Genomic DNA, 19,451 nt, shown 5'->3' on the forward strand with positions numbered 1-19,451 from the left:
ACTAATGGTGGGGAACAGGTAGGAATGGTGATATGGAGGGAAGGGATGACTTGTGAAAAATGAGTTTGGGTTAAAGCTGTGTCCACACTGGAAATGATTCGCTCGTCGCACATCACTTTCAAGCTGGTGGCTCATCGCTTTTAGACATTCCAGGTTCCGGTTGTCTAAGTTACTCTCTATAGTTTACTACCAGGTCATATGTCAGTCAAGGGTATTCTTCAGTCACTTGCCTGGAAGTTGGGAACAGTTTATCTTGTGTCCCGCCCACTTCAACTCAGCAAGAGTTAAGTTGTCTTTATTTGCTTCAAGTCGCCAAATGTCATTCTATTTCTATGGGTCACTATGAATCACTTCCAGTGTGTACGTAGCTTAAGGCCATTTTTATTTAGTTTTTAATAGGTGCTTGACTTGGCAAGAAAAGGATAGAGTATATTTGAATAATAATCTCAAGAGAGGAGGAGACAGATGTGAGTTTAAAACATAGATGGAGGTTTGGAATGGAGAGAAAATAATAAACTGTGCTACAACAGCATATATGTGAGCCTACAAAATATAAAGTTAATAAGGGTATAATATGGGTACTTTTCATAACATTCTACATACAAATTAAACAACTAATGGTAGCCAGCTGTATTCTGGGTAGTATTTCCACACATGCATTTCTCACTCATCATGGGTATGGATGTCCTGGTACGTTTAGGCTATTAACATTTTCTTTGAATCATGCTGCTAAAGTGTAATTTAAATGAGTTCTTCCAATTTTGACAAGAAAAATGGTCAAATATTCAGCCAGAAGACGGTTGATGGATACCAAAAGGTCTGACTTGCTAAGGGACATTTATCCAAATATTAGTGGGTGTGTATGTATACTTTAGAACCTGTGTGGATTAAAGAAATCCAAAAATATTTCAAACTTGTGCACTCAATCCTTGCTTTGTTAAGTTATTAAAGACATATGCTGTACAATCATTTCATCCTGGAAAGAGAACAGTTCATGTTAAAAGCCAGAATTTACCAAGTTATTCAAGCCCATGATGAGTGTCCGTAAACTTGTGATCAGCGTTTTAGAGGTACTTTCTGTTACTATGGGTCTGTTTGATTTTTGGCCACTATTGCAAAAAAAGAGAGAAAAAAAAATACTTGCACAGAGTCTCTTTTGATCAAAATATTATAATATGAATGCTAAAACAGCATGGCAGTCCTCACTGGATGGATCTTGGAGCTACAAGCTAAAAGCTAAAATCTACACATGTCACAAGACAAATGTAATGCAAGCTGCCAGAGTTCCCTTGAAAAGAGAGTAGAAATTTAATGGACAGATGAATGATTGTTGATAAAAGATGAATTACAGATCACATGAGGTTAATATGATAGCATTAATCTAAATTTATAGATCAAAAGATAAAGAGACGACAAAATAAAGGTTTGGTTAGATTTTTTGGTGAACTATCAAAGACAACTTTAAGAGGGTGGGGACAGTGGAAGACGTGCAAGAAAGGACAAAAAGGTGAAAAGGAAGTCGGGGAGCAACATATACTGGGAAAAAATATCAAGAAATCATAGCTCAGCCAAAGATTTTTTTAAAGAACCTATGCTAACTTTTTGACCAAAACTGAGCATAATCTGACCAAGATAAATTACAAATTTTATGCAAATGAAAGCCAAGAACACGACTTTTATTCTACTGAGTTCTGTCCAACCAGTAGCGAAAGAAAGCTACTACTGACAAATCATACCTGTGTTTGTCAAACAGCAATAACAAGAGGTCTACAGTTACAACTTCATTAAAATGAATCCATAGAGCTGTTTATCCAGCTGGGTTGTGTATTTTAAGCTACTGCAATAACACTGTTCAGCCACAGCCTTCAGGGTTTGGTGAATCCCAAAACATTCCAGATCAAATTGGACTTTTAATTCCTCCAGCAAGCACAAGATCCACCAGGGACTACTCTCTTTACGATATATTCACAACAGCCTGCTGGTTACTGTAAATCTGATTTTATATGCAACTGGGCATTAGATTTCTGCCAATTCTGTTGTTATACCCATATAATAATTAGCGAAACATGCCATTCCTAAACCTTAGAATATTTAACTAGGATTGGTTCAACACAGACAGAGAAAAACATAGATTGGTGGAGGTGCCATGTGTGATTAGGTGAGGGACAGCCAAGTTGGTACTGGTTAATTAACAACCACACAAATCTCATCTCATTCGCACACATACAAACATAATGTGATCAACTCACCGGTTCATGATGAGGTTGTGTCTCCTTTTCCAAAAGACTATCAAACTTCACTTGATCGACTGAGAGAGGCAAAATAAGAGAGAGGGGAGGATGGGAGAAAGGGAATATCATGAGGTAGGGAGATATATATACTGAGTAAGTTTATTGAAGAAGGAGGAAAAAGATACTAAAGACATTGTATTTGTTCACATTGACCTTTTGTAGCAACTCACATTTCATCTCGGACAGTGTTTTTCCTTCTCTGGTGCTCCTGCTGGTGGAGCGGATACGATAAGGAACCGGGGACTATCAGGAAATAAAAAGAAGAGCAGACAGTGTCAAAGCTGCTCTGGACACTCGGTGTAGTGGTTTGCACTAGATTTGGAAAGATCACAATAGGTTTAAGAACAAAAACATAATCCCACTGCTATTTCCTGTGGGTGGGATTTGATGACACAGCAAAAACAGAGAGTCTCACACACACACACACACTGCAAGAACCAAAACAAACAACAGCAACACAGTCAGAGGAAAAACATTCATCCACCCTTTTGGTTCCAAACACTGGATACCTGTAAGCTGTAAAGTCCTCTTTACATTGGAAGCTTTATAACAGAGAGATTGTCACACAGTATCTCATCATCATCATCTGATGATCTACATTCTTAATACAAGCGGAAAAACAGGGTTTAAATGCTGAAATGGAAAACGGTACTTAGTTATTTTATATGTCATGAGTGCAGCTGGCCATTCTTATTTTGAACCACAGTTATTGTTAATTTAAAATAAAATCCAAACTCCATCCCACAGAAATCTAATGACACAGCAACCTCAGTGCATGCTTATGAAGCACTGGAAGACAAACCAAGACAACAAAAGACCATGCATCAATCAAAGCAACATTTAGAACTCGGCTCCTCCAACAGACATTTTTGTTTGCTTGTTTGCAATTATTCTCATAGTCCATTCTCATTAGACACAAACCACGATTAATACCTGAAAGGTTAAAGACAGGTGAAGATGGCGTCCATAGCTATAACACTTTAGCAACCTACAGCCTTTTGGCCTTCCACAACACTACATTTTCTTTTGTCTAATATTTGAAACATCAACATGTTGGAGGTTTTTTTTTCCATGAGTTTGTGTATGAATTTAATACTTAAAAACATAATTCTAGAGAGAGTGACAATGTGATATTTTTGAAGCCATCTTTATGAATTTAGGCATTTCTTTATCATCCCAGGTGCTACAGAACTGAAGTGAATGGAAAAGATCCTTAGTGATGCTATTTATGCCTTTTTTCCACTAGCAACCGCTCAAGTTGACTTTTAGGGCTTTCTGTTTGGTGGTAGTGCCGACTTGGCCGGGTTTCCAAGCAAGCCAAGTTGAGCTGAAAATGTGACGTCAAAACACTGCATGCCACTGATAGGCGAGGAAGTAATGTCACTGGATGAGTCATGAGGGTGACTCCTGCGCAAGAATAATACCGCTATTTTTTTTAGACATGGCAAATAAGGAAATGGGCTACACACAAACCAACACTGGTCCAATGACAAGATCCAGATGTATTTGTGCAAACAACAGAATCCAGAGGGAGCTAGACCATGGTTGTGTTGTATTTGTGTTGCATACATATAAGACATTAAAATGGTATAAAACTGTAATGGAAAACAACTGAAACTGAGTAGAGCAAAGTAGAGTCAAGTTGAGGTGCTAGTGAAAAACTGACCCGATTTCCTGCATTCCCCTTTGATTCTCACCGATGTCGCCAGTTGTTGTTGTTGGAAGGTTACTTTTATCTGCCTATAGTCACTATATGTCAGTCATAAATAATATAAACTTTATAATTTGTTACATTTATGAAGCCATTTCTATTCTACCGCTGTTTTTTAAAGTTTTTTACTTAATTATTTTTTGTTTTTAATTGGGATCTGTGACATTTTTACCATAATGTTTTATCTTATTCTATTTTAATGATCCAATGATTTATTCTACTTAATGTTTTGGCTGCTGTAATACAAGAGTTTCCCAAATTATTAGGAGAAATACAGTGGACCTTATCCTATTATGGCCTTTTATTTGTTCACAACTACACAGAGATGACGTAAAACCCAGTAAGTAATAAATCACCGGAATTTCCTTATAGCCAACCCTTATCTTTCTATTTTGTTCACACATGAGTGCTGTGCAGTTGTGGCTTAAATCATTAACTTCAACTGTGTTCTGAAAATGTTAAAGTTTAGGAGCAAAGCTGAATTTGTTTTTTTATCTCTAACAATCTCATTACTTAAAGCATTCAAGTAAAATGTGCATAAGATAGAAGCAAATTTTAGAATAAGAATAATGACGCAATTTTGTGTGATGCAGTTGTATAAAGTCAGCTGATTTGAATGTCAACAGAAAGGTCTATGAAACCGCCACAGTAAGCTATCAAATGACTGTTTCACATACCAATGTCGACTTCCACGGCAACACCAGCAGAAACTGAACTGGAAATTTACTTTTTATTCATTCAGTTCTGTAGTCCTATTCCCCCCCTGCCCCCCCCCCCCCCTCCGAAAAAAAAAAAAAAACTACAGTCAGAAGAGTTTGTGTTAGAATGACATCAGTGCAGACACTGCAGGAACAGTAGTACCTTCCGACGGGCTGCAAAACGGGGTGCACGTCGAGCACCGGGACTTATGGGAAGAAAGTGACCCCTGTACTTAAACTAAGGATTCAGAGGATCAGGGATGGGGAATAGAAGACAGGAGAGGAAAATAAAATGTGGGGCGATACAAGCAGTGCTAAAAAGAAGAAGAGAAAAACAAAAGTGAACCAAAAACAGAAAATGAGAAATAAATCTGAGAGAAGCAAAAGAAGAAGTGGATAAAAAGGAATGAGTAAGAAAGGGAAAGACAGAGCAGAAAGATGACTCACATGTGACAAAGAAAGGAGGGAGTAAGCATGGAGAGAAAAAGCTGTGAATGACAAAGGAATTTAATGAAAGGACAACTGAGGAGACAGAAGGAAGTTGAGGAAGAAAAGAAGCATGATCGAGTAAAACACAATCACATTTATGCTCGGCCCGACAAAACTTTGGGTTTAACAGAAAATCCTGAAGGTCAAAGGTTACCTCAGGCTCAGGGTCGTCATCGTCAAAGTCGTTGAAGGTGCTGTGGTCGGGGTTGTTGGATTTATCCAGCAGCTCAATCGCTAACGTCCTGCTGAGAGGCTGGGAAACAAAAGGGTGCTGGAAGAGAAACAAGAGTTGGAATCAATCCAGGTGACATCACCAATGGCACATTTTTAAACCAAAAAAATAAAAAATAAATAAATAAACTGTACTGGGTAATATGTGATTCTTAAATAAGCAGAGCTGCAACTAATCCAGCAGCTCATTAGGGTGCTGACAAATTGATATGCCGTTTAAATAACAGCCCTAACTGCTGTAGCACACAGTGATGAATGATGCTTACAAAGCAAACTGAAGTTTATGCTTTCCTTCCATTATTTAGATCTTGCTTCATGCATCATGTATCACGTTGCTCCAGCTTCTTTTATACACAGTACCTTTTAACATCACAGAATGCACCTAGTACACATGTGAACGCTTCATATATAATACATGACACCATGACCACTTAGAAGTTTTAAAAGATATTGAGGACTGATCGAATGAGGAAAAAAAAATATTGCAAAAGGTTAATTTTTTAACAGTGGATTTTTTAGTAGACTTATTTTGGAAGTCTAATGCTGCTTGCTTGAGGTGTAATCACACATCCTGTTTGGGCATCTTGTTTTAAATTTGGCCAATTTCAGCCTTAAAGTATGGCTCGTGGGCAGTGATGCAACACATTAAAGTGTAGCTTTACAAGTAACCTTTTCACTGTGTGTTTTGAGATACTGGTCGGAACTACATTGGGTTAAAACAGCAACCCTTTAACCTGAATTTCACTTTGAAGAAAACAACCAAGTTGCAGGCAACAAATCTGCACAAAAAACTGCATAGTGTGTGGTAGTGCTGTGTGGTTGCTCTCACTCAGGCATGCGCCTTAAAAACTGAATACTGGGTCAGTTTGACACAGTAGTTTATATATGCACATTTTAGGTTCATGACAAACCTGCAGAGCCCACATGCAGGTGGCCAGAATAGGATTTCCACAAAGCAACCAAAAAAAATAGCAGCAGAGCTGGAAGCTATCCATCAGACCGCCCCAGAAAGGAGATCTGCCAAATCTGAAATGGCTTTTGATATTTATAAACACTGTTGAGCAATTTTGTCAGCATGGCTAGTTTCCTAACTTAACATAAAAGTTGACTGGGAAGCCCTATCATTTTTGTTTGTTTTACATCATGTAAATATGATTGGAGATGGACTGTAATGTCTGAAAGTTAAACTTTCCTCACCTGCAGCAGTTTCTCAGCTGTGGGCCTCTTTTTTGGGTTCTTGGTCAGAGCCAGTTTGACAAAATGGTGGAAGTTATTTGTCCTATTAGAAAAAAGGAAAAAGGTTTAATGTTTTAGCCCTGTAAAATGATAAAAACTGGTCATTTAAACAGCTGGGTGTTACATCTATAGCAAATGTGAGCAAGACCAACATATATGCAAAAGCATGACAGTCTTACCACTTCATTTTATCTTTCAACTTAGGAGGCTGGAAATTACTCTTTGTCATTAAGAACAGAGCCCTGTTGGGAGAGAAGAAATACAAATGAGAAAAATCACCTTTAACAGTGTAGAAAGACATGCCTTCCTAGCATTCAGTAATAAAGCCACAATATCTACTCCAAATGACTAAAGCCAGTGTAATATATGAATAGAATAAAGATTAAAATCTCCAGGACATAAATATAGCAACATTTTGTAAAGTAACCCTTTAGACTTGTCACACAAAAATTATCTAAAGCTAATAACATTAATGTCTGTCAGTGGTTCTGACTTTTATTAAATACATGCAGAGATACATGGTAAGAATTAAATCTTCCAAATAATATTGTAAACATTCTTTACTATCATTGCATCATCACAGCCCGCACACACTCCTACCTCATTGGGTGCAGGTCGAACATGGGTGGCTGCAGTTCAGCCAGTTCTATTGCAGTGATACCCACAGCCCAGATATCACACAACTGGTTGTAACCCCCTTTCCTCTCCACCGCTGCTACCTCAGGAGCCATCCTATACAAGGAAACAAGACAGAAGGACTGTATGAAAACAAGATGCATATAAGAGGGAGGAATGATCAACTATCCAAATGGGTTACACAACTACACACAAGAACAGAATATGAACTTTGTACAGTATTTCCCAGCAGCAGCACAGAAAGTTCCCAACCTCAAATGCAGCTCTATGATTTCTCTACAACTAACAAGTACTATTTATTTCTGGGTTTTGTTCTTTTGCATTAAAGAACAGCTAATATAATAAAGAAGAGAAACACATTAGTTGACAAATCCCTATGTGTACAACATTGGCCCATTAGCAGCAAGCATTGTATTGAACTGCCATCAATTCCAATGGATTAAAGCACTCTAACAGAACAGGAAGAGTAAATGTATCCAACAAATCAGTGAGTGGATCAGCCAGAACTTCCTTTAGCTCACCGATGAAAAGGCTCAAGTAATTGTTTTTGGCTCCAGAAATGCAAGGTTAGAAGTCTTTCAGGTCAATTTTGTTACCTTATTTTAATCATTAATTTTTATTTTGATAATTGTAATTTTTTTCCATTAATTTTTTATAATTTTAATGCATTTGTCTCATATTTTCCTCAGTAAAGCACTCTGTATTGCTGAATTGCTTCTGTATGAAAAGTGCTTGCCTTGCCCTGTCCTGCTGGGTTTTATTTTTATTGTTCTACCTGCGTACCCCTATGCAACGTCAGTGAAGCTTTTGGTTAAATATAAACAACTTACCAGTAAGGTGTTCCAATGAATGACTTCCTCTTTGCTAGGGTCGCTGTGATCTGGGCTGATACGCCAAAGTCAGCTAAGGAATAATGAAGAAGAAAAAAACAAAAAGGAGAGGAAAAAGTGGATAAAGGGAAATAGAATTAGAGGAATGTAATGAAAAGGAAGAATGTAAAGAAATAAATACAAAGTGAAAGAGGAACAGCAGAGAGGCCAAGAAAAAAAGAAAGAAAAAAAAAACAAGTCAGCAAATGAGGCCATTCAGATTCAGTCTGTTGAAGCAGAAGGTAATTGCAGGCCTTGCGTGTTTCTCTCACCTAGTTTCACATAGCCATTGTCTGTCAGGAGGATGTTGGCTCCCTGTAGGGGAAGGAAAGAAAAAAACAAAAAAAACAAAATATACTGAGCTTTAGGATAAAACACACAATTTTACACTTCAACTAAATTTTAAATAATACTACTAATTATAATAAGTATTACTAAGTATAATCTGAAAGGCAAAACAGTTACAAAGTGCTTTGTCATTGACTTAACTGGTAGTGGGGAATGACTATTCATTTTTCCTATAACAAACACATGCTTAATATATGTGGTTGTGCACCAACAACAGGTTTCCCAAGCATTTATTAAGCTTAGTCCCAGTGTAAAAGAATAATAATAATAATGATAATAATAATGCAAAAAACAGCCTTACTGAACCAAATGAATGACCCTAATTAACTAAAAATGAGCCTAATAGCTGAAGTAGATTGCTATGTTACTCACAAAGTGTAAATGTAGAGCCAATATGTAGATTTTCAGAAATCAGATTTAACAATTAATCATGACTATAACTTTATTTATGAACAAATCACTGCCCACTGCCTTTTTCTCCAAACTCACCTTAATGTCTCTGTGCATTTTGCCTTTATTGTGCAGGTAGTATAAACCCTGCAAATAGAATTACACAGCAAATGACGTTACCGTTACTATTACTCATAAAATAAGACAACAATAACATGATAAAGATGATGAAATTTTAAATCTTAATCTGGCACACATTATCAGTACTGTAGACACTACCTGTAGGGTCTCCCGTGACATGTAAGCTATCTGTGATTCTGACAAAGGCCCGGTTACTGGAATATTAGATTAAAAAAAAGACAGAAGGCATGAGGGGGAAAAAGAGACTATCAAAGATCACAGTAAAAATGAAATGGTTTGAATCATTGTGCCTGGGTGTCCTTACCATGATAGATATCTTGCAGAGAACCACCTCCACAGTACTCCATGCTGATCCATAACTTATCTCTTCTGCACACACACAAAGAGAACTCTGTCTAAGTGCATGTTTACATTTACTCACAAGGTATGAGCCCTTCGCCTCCTTCGATCTATCTTACACCAGCTTGTGTTTTTCCTCTCTGACACTCATACTTTTTTCGAATAAAAATATGAGTCACTTAAATATCAATTAAATGCACTCTAATAATAACCATAAGAAAATACTGCACTCCACATCTGGCACACACACACACACACTCTCTTACCGGAGATAACTGCCAAAATAGGCAACGATGTTGGAGTGTTTACAGTCCTTCATCATTATAATCTCCTGCTGCACGACTGCAAAGTCCTCACCTTCAATAAAAACACACACAATATTATTATAGTGATCATTTAGTATGCATCTTGGCATTGTTATGACTTACAGAATAGATGGCTGGGTTTGTTTGCTATTTTCTGTTTCTGACAGACTGTTCTTGCACTTGTGTCTGAACCACTAAGAAGAGCATAAACTGAAGCAAAGCAGTTCATCAGTCCAAAATCATAAATTGTACAGTAATTAAACAAGTAAGTAAACAGTATTTCTTTATATAGGACTTTCTGCAGATTGAATTCATGACATGCTATAAAAAAACAAAACAATACATAGCATACACATTGGTAGGATATAGTTTAACAGCTGTCCTGTAATGTCTAGCAGTGTCCCCCAAACAATATTTTTTGGGCTTGATATTGTTAGTGACAAATCAGCTGTCATGAATTCAAAGTTACAGATGCACCAACTGATCAGATGGGGACTAGTTTTCAGGATTCCTAGCCTGGACTGGTAACCAGCTGCTCAACATCGTGTATGTCCAATTATGAGCCAGTTCCTTTCATGCATGTGCAAAATGTGCAAACTGACACTGGCAAATATTGCACACTCATACGGGCAGCCACACATTGTTAGTGTCTGCCTGTGGCTGTTAGCGACTTCTTCGCTGCGAGTGAGGGTGATGCAAAGTTCGCCAAACTAGATCATCAGTGAACTGGCATGAAAACTTAAATTAAGTATCGTCACAGAGCTGAAGATGATTAATTAAACTGAAGAAGAAAAACAAAGATAACAAAAGGAAAGTGGCCAAAGCTACGTGGCGTGCAGATGGAACCGCAAAGCATGTAGCTTCAATATGAGCCTCGGTATGAGCAGTGGAAGAAAAAGAGAAAAGGGTTGCTCCCCTGTTATCTGGTGAATGATGTAAGTTAAACAAGTTAAATGATGCAAGAAACGTACATTTGTGTTTTTATAGAAATCTGTTACACCTGCTTTTGTTTGGAAAGGTAAATTATGTGTACATTAACTCCTTTATTTTTTCTATTATTTACTTTCAGAGATGTTTAACAGTGAAGATCGTGTAACTTGTGCAGTTTAGGGGAACTGTAAAGTCTGATAACTGATTTAGTTATAAAAATACAATTCTGCATTGAAGAAAAGTTTATTTTTACCTTGTATTTGGTGTGATTTGAAATTTGGAATTTTCAAAAATTGGTATTAGCAAGTAAAAAACAACAAATAAATAAAAAAAAATACAACATCAGAAATCAGGTGGCCAAATAAAATTCCATTGCTTCTAAGATTGAACTCTAGATCTCCTGGCTTGATCTCCTCTCTCTAAGGAGGGAGAGAGAGTTGCACCTTTGTTGCTAGGTGGTTATAAAAAGCCTCTAAGTCTAGCCTCACTGTCGCTTGGGCAGTAAAAGTAAAGTAAAGTAAAGTGAACTAAAGTGTCATCATCGCTACTTAAAGAGGGAGGGTCGACTCAAGCAAAAGCACAGATGACATCTATTACCACAAAAAAAGAAAGAAAGAATATTTTAATGTCAAAAATGACAAAAACTCACTATCTACCCAAAGAAAGGGCATCTGAACAGCTGACTATTTGGATTATTCAAATATTTTACTTACTAAATGAAATGCCCGATTTAAACAAGAAAAAGACAAGGAAATTAACCTGTATGAGGGAAAGGACATAGTTAAGGGGGGGGGAAAGCACAAGTATCAGTGAGTGCTGGGTAAGAGGGCATAGTATGGAAAAGAGGTTTGTAATGAAGAACTTCACAGACTAAAATAACAATCTGTTGGTGAATCCTTAGAGAAAACATAGAAAGGAAAATGACTTACAAGCGAAAGAGAGATATATACGCACACTAAATACAAACTGGACAGCAACAAAAAGGGGCAGAAAAGGGAATAGACAAAGATGAAGAGCAAAATATAGGAATGGAAAGACAAGGAGTAAGATAAAGCAAAAATAGGGGATATAAAGGAATAGACACGAAGATAAGAACTATTATTTAGCAAGAAAAAGTGGGGTAAAGGATTTGAAAGAGAGCATAAGTAGGACAACACCTAATGATGCTCCAGGTGACTAACTCGTCATTTAAACGAGAGAAAAAAAGAAAGTATGCTATTTGATTAAATCTGGGACTCTCCACCATTTGACCCTAGAACTGAAGAAGCTTCTCGGATGAGAGGTGAAACGTCTTCAAGCAACTTAAAGAAGTCCAGACGCTTTTCTTTCCAAGCTCCTTAGACTACGATGACCTGGATGACTGAGAACCTTCACAGACATATACTATTTGTCTTTTTCTGTCTTTTTAAAAAAAGAAAAGAAAAAAAAGACAGAAATGCAGAGGGTGTCCTAACATTTCTGAACCAGTACGTGTCATTGTACGTTTAATAATATAATAATAACATGTTTAACCAACTGGTATTTCCGGTGCCAACTAGCAAGGGTGTCAAGTTTTAAACGTCTAGTCAGCTGGTTGCGCACATCCCTAGATTCAGCAAGAAAATAAAGTAGAAAGAGGAATTCAAAAACATGAGGAGTAGGATACAGCGAGAAAAAAAGAAGGGAGATAAAGTAAGAGAGACAAAGATGAGGTAACTCACCGGGTTCCAGTTTGATGACTTTGATAGCAGCCAGCTCTCCTGTGTTTACATTACGAGCCTAAAGTATGACAAGAAGGAACGTGAGTCATTGTAGGCTTGAACATGAACAGCAGTCATTAAGCAAAGTTGTTTAAGCAACATCAAGGTACAACGTGACAGAACTGGAGAGCAGATAGAGAGAAACCCTAACTGTTTTCACTGCACTTCAGAGCACAAGAAAGACAAAACTGTAATGTTCATTAGATGAGTTTCAATCAGCTGAGAGGAAGCTGATAGAAACACCGAATCCACAAAAATGCCACCATCAAATATTGACGGTAAATATAATTGGTGCCTTTTTGTCATGAGTGGTTGTGTCGTACTTTTCAAAATCAGTTGTTTGTAGCCAGTATAGCAAATAAAAAATGTTCTGACATAACTCATTCGCAACCCTTTAAACCACAAACAGGATGGGGGAGGAATGTGTGGACTTGTTTTTCCTAAATTCCTGAAAAGCTGGCATAAGTCAGAAAAGAGGGGAACGACAGTACAGAGGCAGATTTTCTATAAATAGCAGACTGTTGTTTACATTTAGCAGGAGTGCTGATGGGGTCAGAGAGGAATTACATATGAAATATACATGAGGAAAAAGATTCTTTTTCTTTTGGGTGAGGCATGAATTGCGTGCTTCACTCAGGGCAAGAAAATGCCCAGTGGCCTGTGTGACATAGAAGCAGCACTGTATGTGTGAGAGAATGGGGAAAAGAGTCCAGCACATTCCACATGGGAAGGAAAAATGAGCTTCAATACTATGAACAACCTAGGAGTATGGTGACATTGATCTAATACATCGGCTTTTGGAATATTATTGAGTCTTAATGCTTGGTGGGGGGACATCACCATCAACATGACATCAACATCTCCGTTCATTCTGATTCTTGACACAAGTTCATATTAATTTAACATTAGGGCGACATGCATTTACATTCCCTAGTACACAAAATAATGACACAAGCACAAACATAGGGCGAGAGCAGGGTGACAGCCTCCCAGAATGATTTAGTACCTTTAAGACAAAAAAAAAAAAAAAAAAGGAAACGGGAGCTACTTAAGTAGTATGTAAGTCGTTTGGCTTCAAACAGACCTTCAACATAAAACAGTGCTGCGCAAAATATGCAAGAAAAGAAAAAAAAAAAAAAGCTTAAGGGTGGAAACATCGAACTTGTTTCAGTACTTGAGCAAAAACACAGTGTAGAGTACATCCACGCTATGGATGCGAGGATGTGATATGAGCAGCTGTTGATGTGAGGCCCAAACGTAAGCTCGCTATACGAGTTCATATGATGCCAATCCAAACCCCGGAAACAGCTGGTTAAAAGCTCAACCCAGGATGCAAAATCTCAAATAGCAAATATTTTTTAATTTAAATGGATTATGAGACAATATTATGCAAGATCCTGAAGAGCTACAACGTAAGTTACTTTATTCATTGTTAAACTAAATTTATAAGCAGTTATGATATGCTTTTACTTACATTTCCAGATTTGTGTTCACATTTGACTTATGCTGTAGTACTGATATTGCACTATAATGGTGCTGCTGGCACTCTGTGGCCACAGATTCGCACTTTGAATCGGGCAGTCTGTCATCACTGACAGCAGCTCGTTGGAAAAATGATGATAAATGTCCTTCATTTGTTTGCACTAATAAATGATGCTCCCTGCACGCTGCAATCACAGATAAAACATTATTAAGTATGTTTTTCTCTTTATTGTCCTAAATGGTCACTTTGCGGGGAAGCTAGCCTATATAGGAGAGTAAAATAAGTGTACATTTTAACATAAAAAGACTATAAAATTAAAAACCCTTTAAAAATAAAAATAAAATAAGTATCAAAATGAGAATAATTTAAAATGCAATGTTCTTTTTACTGGCTGTGATATCACAGCAGGTATTGTTTTACCATGGCAGTCCATCTGTCTGTGGCAAAACAAGATCTTGAGGACACCTACACAAGAACTACCACAAAGGCAGAGTACAGCCAGACAGAAACATAAGGGAGGGACTCGCCACTTAAAAAAAAAATAAAAAATTCTGAAATTCTGACACATGACCCGACCATACTAGCAAAAGCCAACACACACACGATGATTTAAACAACCAAACTATGAAGTTGCAATTGTGTTGTTGCACTGACACAAGCACCTGTGTAGCAGAATAAATTAGTGCTGCCACAACCGCTCGGATGCTTTACTAAGAAGAACGCCAAAAGGTCAAGACTTGTTAGGCAGGAATCTGGAACATCAAGACTCAGTCACAAAACTTTACAGGTGTGTAGCTGCACTATAATGAAACCACAAGGGTGTGTCCCCAGAATTCATTGGCACTGCACTTGGTTTAATTCCATCACCACCAGGATACTGTGTGTCAGATGCTGTGAAGCATAAGGTGCTGACAGAACTGAGCAGTGAAAACAAAACAAAGTGGCACAAACAATGACTCAAACTTTACCGAGATCACTTCAGTAGTGTGCACTGTGGTCACACAATAGTGATGGCAAAATAAATTTAAGGGGTAACCACAGGAAAAAACAATGTTAATGCCAAAACACAGACACGTGAATTTTATTTTTATCCAACTATAGGATTTAAAAAAAATAAAAAATTCAAGTGAAGGAGGGGAACCAAGACCGATCCACATCAAAACAAAGCGGGGGGAGGGTGGGAGAGACAAAGAGAAGCAAAGAGAGGAGGAGATGGATGCAGAGTGGAGAGCAGAGACAGAGCGTCTTCAGACAGACCAGAGATGACTCATGGTCGCTCGGTGCCTCTGTTGGTGGCAAAAACACGGCCACACTCAATTTTAGAGGCTTGCTGCTGGGACTGACTGATGGGTATTCCATCTTTCTGCAGCCAAGGGCCTGAAGGTTTGATCATTTGTTTAAAAACCAAAGTTTAGGCAGGAACATTAGTAAAAACCTCTTTCTTCCTGAAATATTACAGTGGCCACAACACAGAAGCACACTGTGGTTCTAAATTTTACAAAGTAAAAGAAGTCAGTGTTGGAATAAAACATCTAACAAATTCTCATAAAAGCATACACATAGTTTTGGTGGCAGACTGTGGCTCAAGCGGTTTCCCCCTCCTTTCATGATTCAGGGTATCAGCTGCTCAGTTCAGCTCTTTTCATAATGAATAATTGTATTTATTCAGTGAGTGGGGTAAGTCAAGGGTGGAGGCAGGCCTGTTCATCACCCGGACATTTTTTTTTGCTTTGGGCATTGCTGTTGTAATACAAAAAGAATGTGGTGTGGCACTGTCTTGCTGAAATAGGCAAGACATTCCCTTGTAATTATGTAGCCTGAATTGCAAGAAATGTTGCTCCAATATCTGTATACAGATACAGTGTTGCAGTTGTGCTAAACCGATGTGCCACACTAACACACACACAATGATTTTAGAACTTTACTCAATCTATCCTAAATGATCTTCAGCCCAGACAGGCATCTCCAGATCTTGGTTAAATGTCTACATGTCTCTTTCCTGTAAACTGTGCTGTATGGTACTGTACTGTATGGTACCATACATATACTGTATGGTACAGTTTAACCTTGCATAACCTTCCATATTAGCACTTCAGATCCCCATCCCCTCCTGTCTCCGTAAACTTGTTGCAGTTATGATCTTATACCCAGTTACCATCTCATCTTCACTTTGTCTAATTTCTTCGAACTTTGAGGGTGAAAAAATGTCCATTAAAAACTAACACACTTCCATGTAAGAGTGATCCAGTATAATCAGCTCCTTCTGCTAAAGGCCACTGAGCAGCTCCACTGCAAAAGCGCTGGAGTTAATGCCTGGCCCGGGGCAACAATTACAATAGTAGTTAGCCATTTACTTCCTTTGACAAGATTTCTCCAAGCGATTTCAGCTGTCCTTCCAATTACCACCACGCTTCACTGAACTTTAAGATAACCAGTGCATTAAGTAATGTCAAGTTCATGACTTAAGAGTTTCTGCTTTTAGTTTGCTCATTAACATTAATTACTCAACTTACATCTTAATTCTCCCTTAAGATTGTTACTTTTTTAAAAGACAAACATGATCTTTTCCTCTGCTGGTTAAGCGATGAAGCTTGAACCATTTTAAACATACTGGAAAAACATAAAAAGCTTACACAATTTTTAAACAATTACTCTTGGATTTAACTTTACCAACTTGCTGATTAGTCTGCAAGTTAAGTTTATAAAGATGGTGTTCCATAAGTAACATATTTTGGCTCCATAGCTTGTTTACTCAAAGTTTAGTCCAATTCACGACGTCATTGAGCCATTACAAACACATGGCCCCAGGCGGCGGGGACAGGTGAGGTGAAAGCCAAATGCAGTTGAGTGCGCTTAATTTGTACACCTGTTTTTTAACGAAATACCCACTCATTCAAGTAGAACACCCATAAGCGCTGAGACACACAAAAAGAATCACCCAGAACTTCAAGTCCACTTCAACCGTTCTTTCTTTTTAAGCACTCAAAGTTGTACCATGTATGCATGCTGCAAATTATCAGTATAATTCACATCACTGGCATCAACATTTAGTGTCAGCCTGTGAAGTTGCATACCACGCACCTCACACACCGCTGTAAGTCCGACCCACCCAAACGTCTGCATAAATATGTGCACTATGTGTATGCAGCAACAGTGTTAGTGGAGTAATAGAAAAAGTACATTTATTCATAACACAAGCAACGATCGTCAAAACAGACATAAAAATTCCTTCCAGGAGTTTGGCATTTAGCCCGAGCCAGGGTTAAGAACTCAATATCATCACATCTTGAAATAGGATTTGATGCTTTTGCTATTACGGTGCCAGGAGTTACTGAACAACTTCAGCAAAAGCGCTGTACTCTGGCACAAGTATAATCAACAAGATGATCCAAACAACACAGAGATCTAAGGCCTTCCTAGTCCTTAGTAAAGAGGGGCCTATAAATTTCAGTGACATATTACTGCTGAAGAGCGTAAAATTACCCCTGCTGTATTTAAAACAATTGGTGTAGGTGGCAGTCAGCACAAATAGAACCCAATCCAAACAGACATTTCCGTTAAAGATGAGGCAAATTCACAGAGTCCATTGCATCTGAAAACTTGAGCTTGTTGCCAGGAATACAGGAATCTGTATTACTCCTCAAGCCATCAAAAAGGCATTTAACCAAGTGTGGTAAAATAGCGCTTTGTGTTTCTTTCTGTGTCATAGTTAAGCAAAGAGACTAGGAGCCACATATTTGGAAGTCCAATGTAATAACTAGCTCTCTTTATTTTCATTGTGGCCTTTCATTAGCTTTAATGTTGCCCTGATTTAATTTAAGCATTTAAAGTGCCAAGTAGGGCTGTTCTATATAACGATATATATCGGATGGCGATAAAAAAAAAACGTCTATCGTTTCATTTTACGCTATCGTTTGTTTCGTGGTGTTGCAAAATAAACTGTTTACGGCAATATTTTTTCATCCTTTTGATGGTCACTGTAGTGGCTATATTAATTTCTTAAAGTTCTCTCTTTCTCTTATATGTAATATAACCACACTACCTACGGACAAGCGCCTGTTTTTATGCGTTGTGATTAGCAACAACGACGGTAACAGCATCGCGTGTCCGCTTGTTTATGTTCCACATAAACCTTTCACAATAAAGCTCAAGATCCTGTTGAGACTTTTCAAAATAAACTGAATCACGTGAAAGAGCAGATGATGAGAATTTAAAAAAGAGCCGCCAGGTACTAAAAAATAAACCTTAGACTCAAACTTTAGAACAGGCTTTTCTACTCAAAGAAAACGGCGGCCTTTACAACTTATGTCTAAAAATGTATGTTTCATGCATCGGTTAAAACACTGGAGTCCAGCTACATGACGCGCAGCTGGAAACACTTCCCGCAAAACGAGCTGCCCGAGATTCACATAATTTACAGAAAATGTTACATTTTTGTGATTTATATCGTTATCGGGACGACAGAATTCTTATATCTGGATATGAGATTATGGGTCATATTGCACAGCCCTAGTGCCAAGTATTTGAAATGACAAAAATAATACAAACCATAAAAGCTGCATCACAAAACATGCAACACAAGAGTCAAATCAAGTAAGAAACAACTTCAAAAAGTAACAGTAGCAGCTCCTTTAATTCAAAAGAGCAAAACTTGCTGAGTGGAAGTTTTCCAGTTCAAATGCAGCAAATATGCTGCTTTACAAGGGAAGGCCCACAGACTTCCTCACATCACACCATAACGTCTTTTGTGCTCAACTGGAGTCACACCACTCACTGTGTGGATTGTGCAAACCAACAGCTAATCCTGGCAGACTCTTTTTATTACTCATTTAGGATTAAATAAAATGATCGACTCCAGCCTACAGGATTGTGCATGGACCTGTATTAACCTGATTAAGCTGAACTTTAAATAACTGGTTACACCCTCGTTCAAGATATTGTGTACCAGAGTGGGCTGCTGATTTGTTTACATAGTTAAAATGCTTTGAACAGGAGACTGACATGTCAATTTTGACAGTCTATACAGAGCAAGGATTACAAAGTGTTGCACAAGAGCTCTGAATTCATCTGTTAAACAAAGCATTTTAATTTTGCACTCCCTAAAAGAAAGGCAATTATGTCTACGCTGAAAATCTTTGATCACACACTAATCCCAGGAATACACTGTCGTCCTGTACCTCGGATGAGGCTGACAGAGCTGATCGCACCCACTGAAGATAATGGTTCTGCCTCCACCTGACAAACTACTGTATGTTTCTGACGCACCCTAGAAGTATCTCTCCATGTTGTAAAGCTAATAACACTTTCTTACTCCATTTTTGTCAACTACATATAGGAAAAGATGCTGACAGGAAGATAGAAAATCCAGTCCAATTTCAAAATAAAAGACCCTGTACCAACTAAATGATCTGACTTACGCTGTGCAAGGAAGTGAACAAAACTGTCAGAAACGCAGTGTTTTTTGGTTTTAATGTGATCCCTGCTTGACTGCAGGCAACAAACTTTTAACATTAGCATTTTTCAGCAGCATTAAGGCCAGGATTAACACCTACTGACACCTCATGGATGCTTAGCTGCCATGCCACAGTACTCTTGCAACATAATGGCAGTGCTGG

General features: G+C 38.0%; 1 protein-coding gene across 8 annotated transcripts in view; it reads right to left on the reverse strand.

Annotated features, from left to right (window-relative positions):
• LOC146560813 (mitogen-activated protein kinase kinase kinase kinase 3-like) overlaps positions 1-19,451 on the reverse strand; it is a 47,137-nt gene that overhangs the window by 22,554 nt on the left and 5,132 nt on the right. For all 8 annotated transcript variants that reach the window (XM_085296292.1, XM_085296295.1, XM_085296290.1 and 5 more), the window contains exons 2-14: positions 12,315-12,372; positions 9,646-9,736; positions 9,345-9,409; positions 9,179-9,234; positions 8,999-9,046; positions 8,434-8,476; positions 8,123-8,195; positions 7,257-7,388; positions 6,836-6,898; positions 6,618-6,699; positions 5,344-5,460; positions 2,462-2,534; positions 2,250-2,308 (exon numbers count right to left, since the gene is read on the reverse strand). In XM_085296292.1, the coding sequence (XP_085152418.1) occupies positions 2,250-2,308; positions 2,462-2,534; positions 5,344-5,460; positions 6,618-6,699; positions 6,836-6,898; positions 7,257-7,388; positions 8,123-8,195; positions 8,434-8,476; positions 8,999-9,046; positions 9,179-9,234; positions 9,345-9,409; positions 9,646-9,736; positions 12,315-12,372 (960 nt within the window). The remainder of the gene's footprint in view (positions 1-2,249; positions 2,309-2,461; positions 2,535-5,343; positions 5,461-6,617; positions 6,700-6,835; positions 6,899-7,256; positions 7,389-8,122; positions 8,196-8,433; positions 8,477-8,998; positions 9,047-9,178; positions 9,235-9,344; positions 9,410-9,645; positions 9,737-12,314; positions 12,373-19,451) is intronic.

Source organism: Mchenga conophoros, linkage group LG13 (genome assembly GCF_057382185.1).
Source record: "Mchenga conophoros isolate Kocher_MC1m ecotype Shallow Benthic linkage group LG13, M_conophoros_male_GT1.1, whole genome shotgun sequence".
NCBI classification, from domain to species: Eukaryota; Metazoa; Chordata; class Actinopteri; order Cichliformes; family Cichlidae; genus Mchenga; species Mchenga conophoros.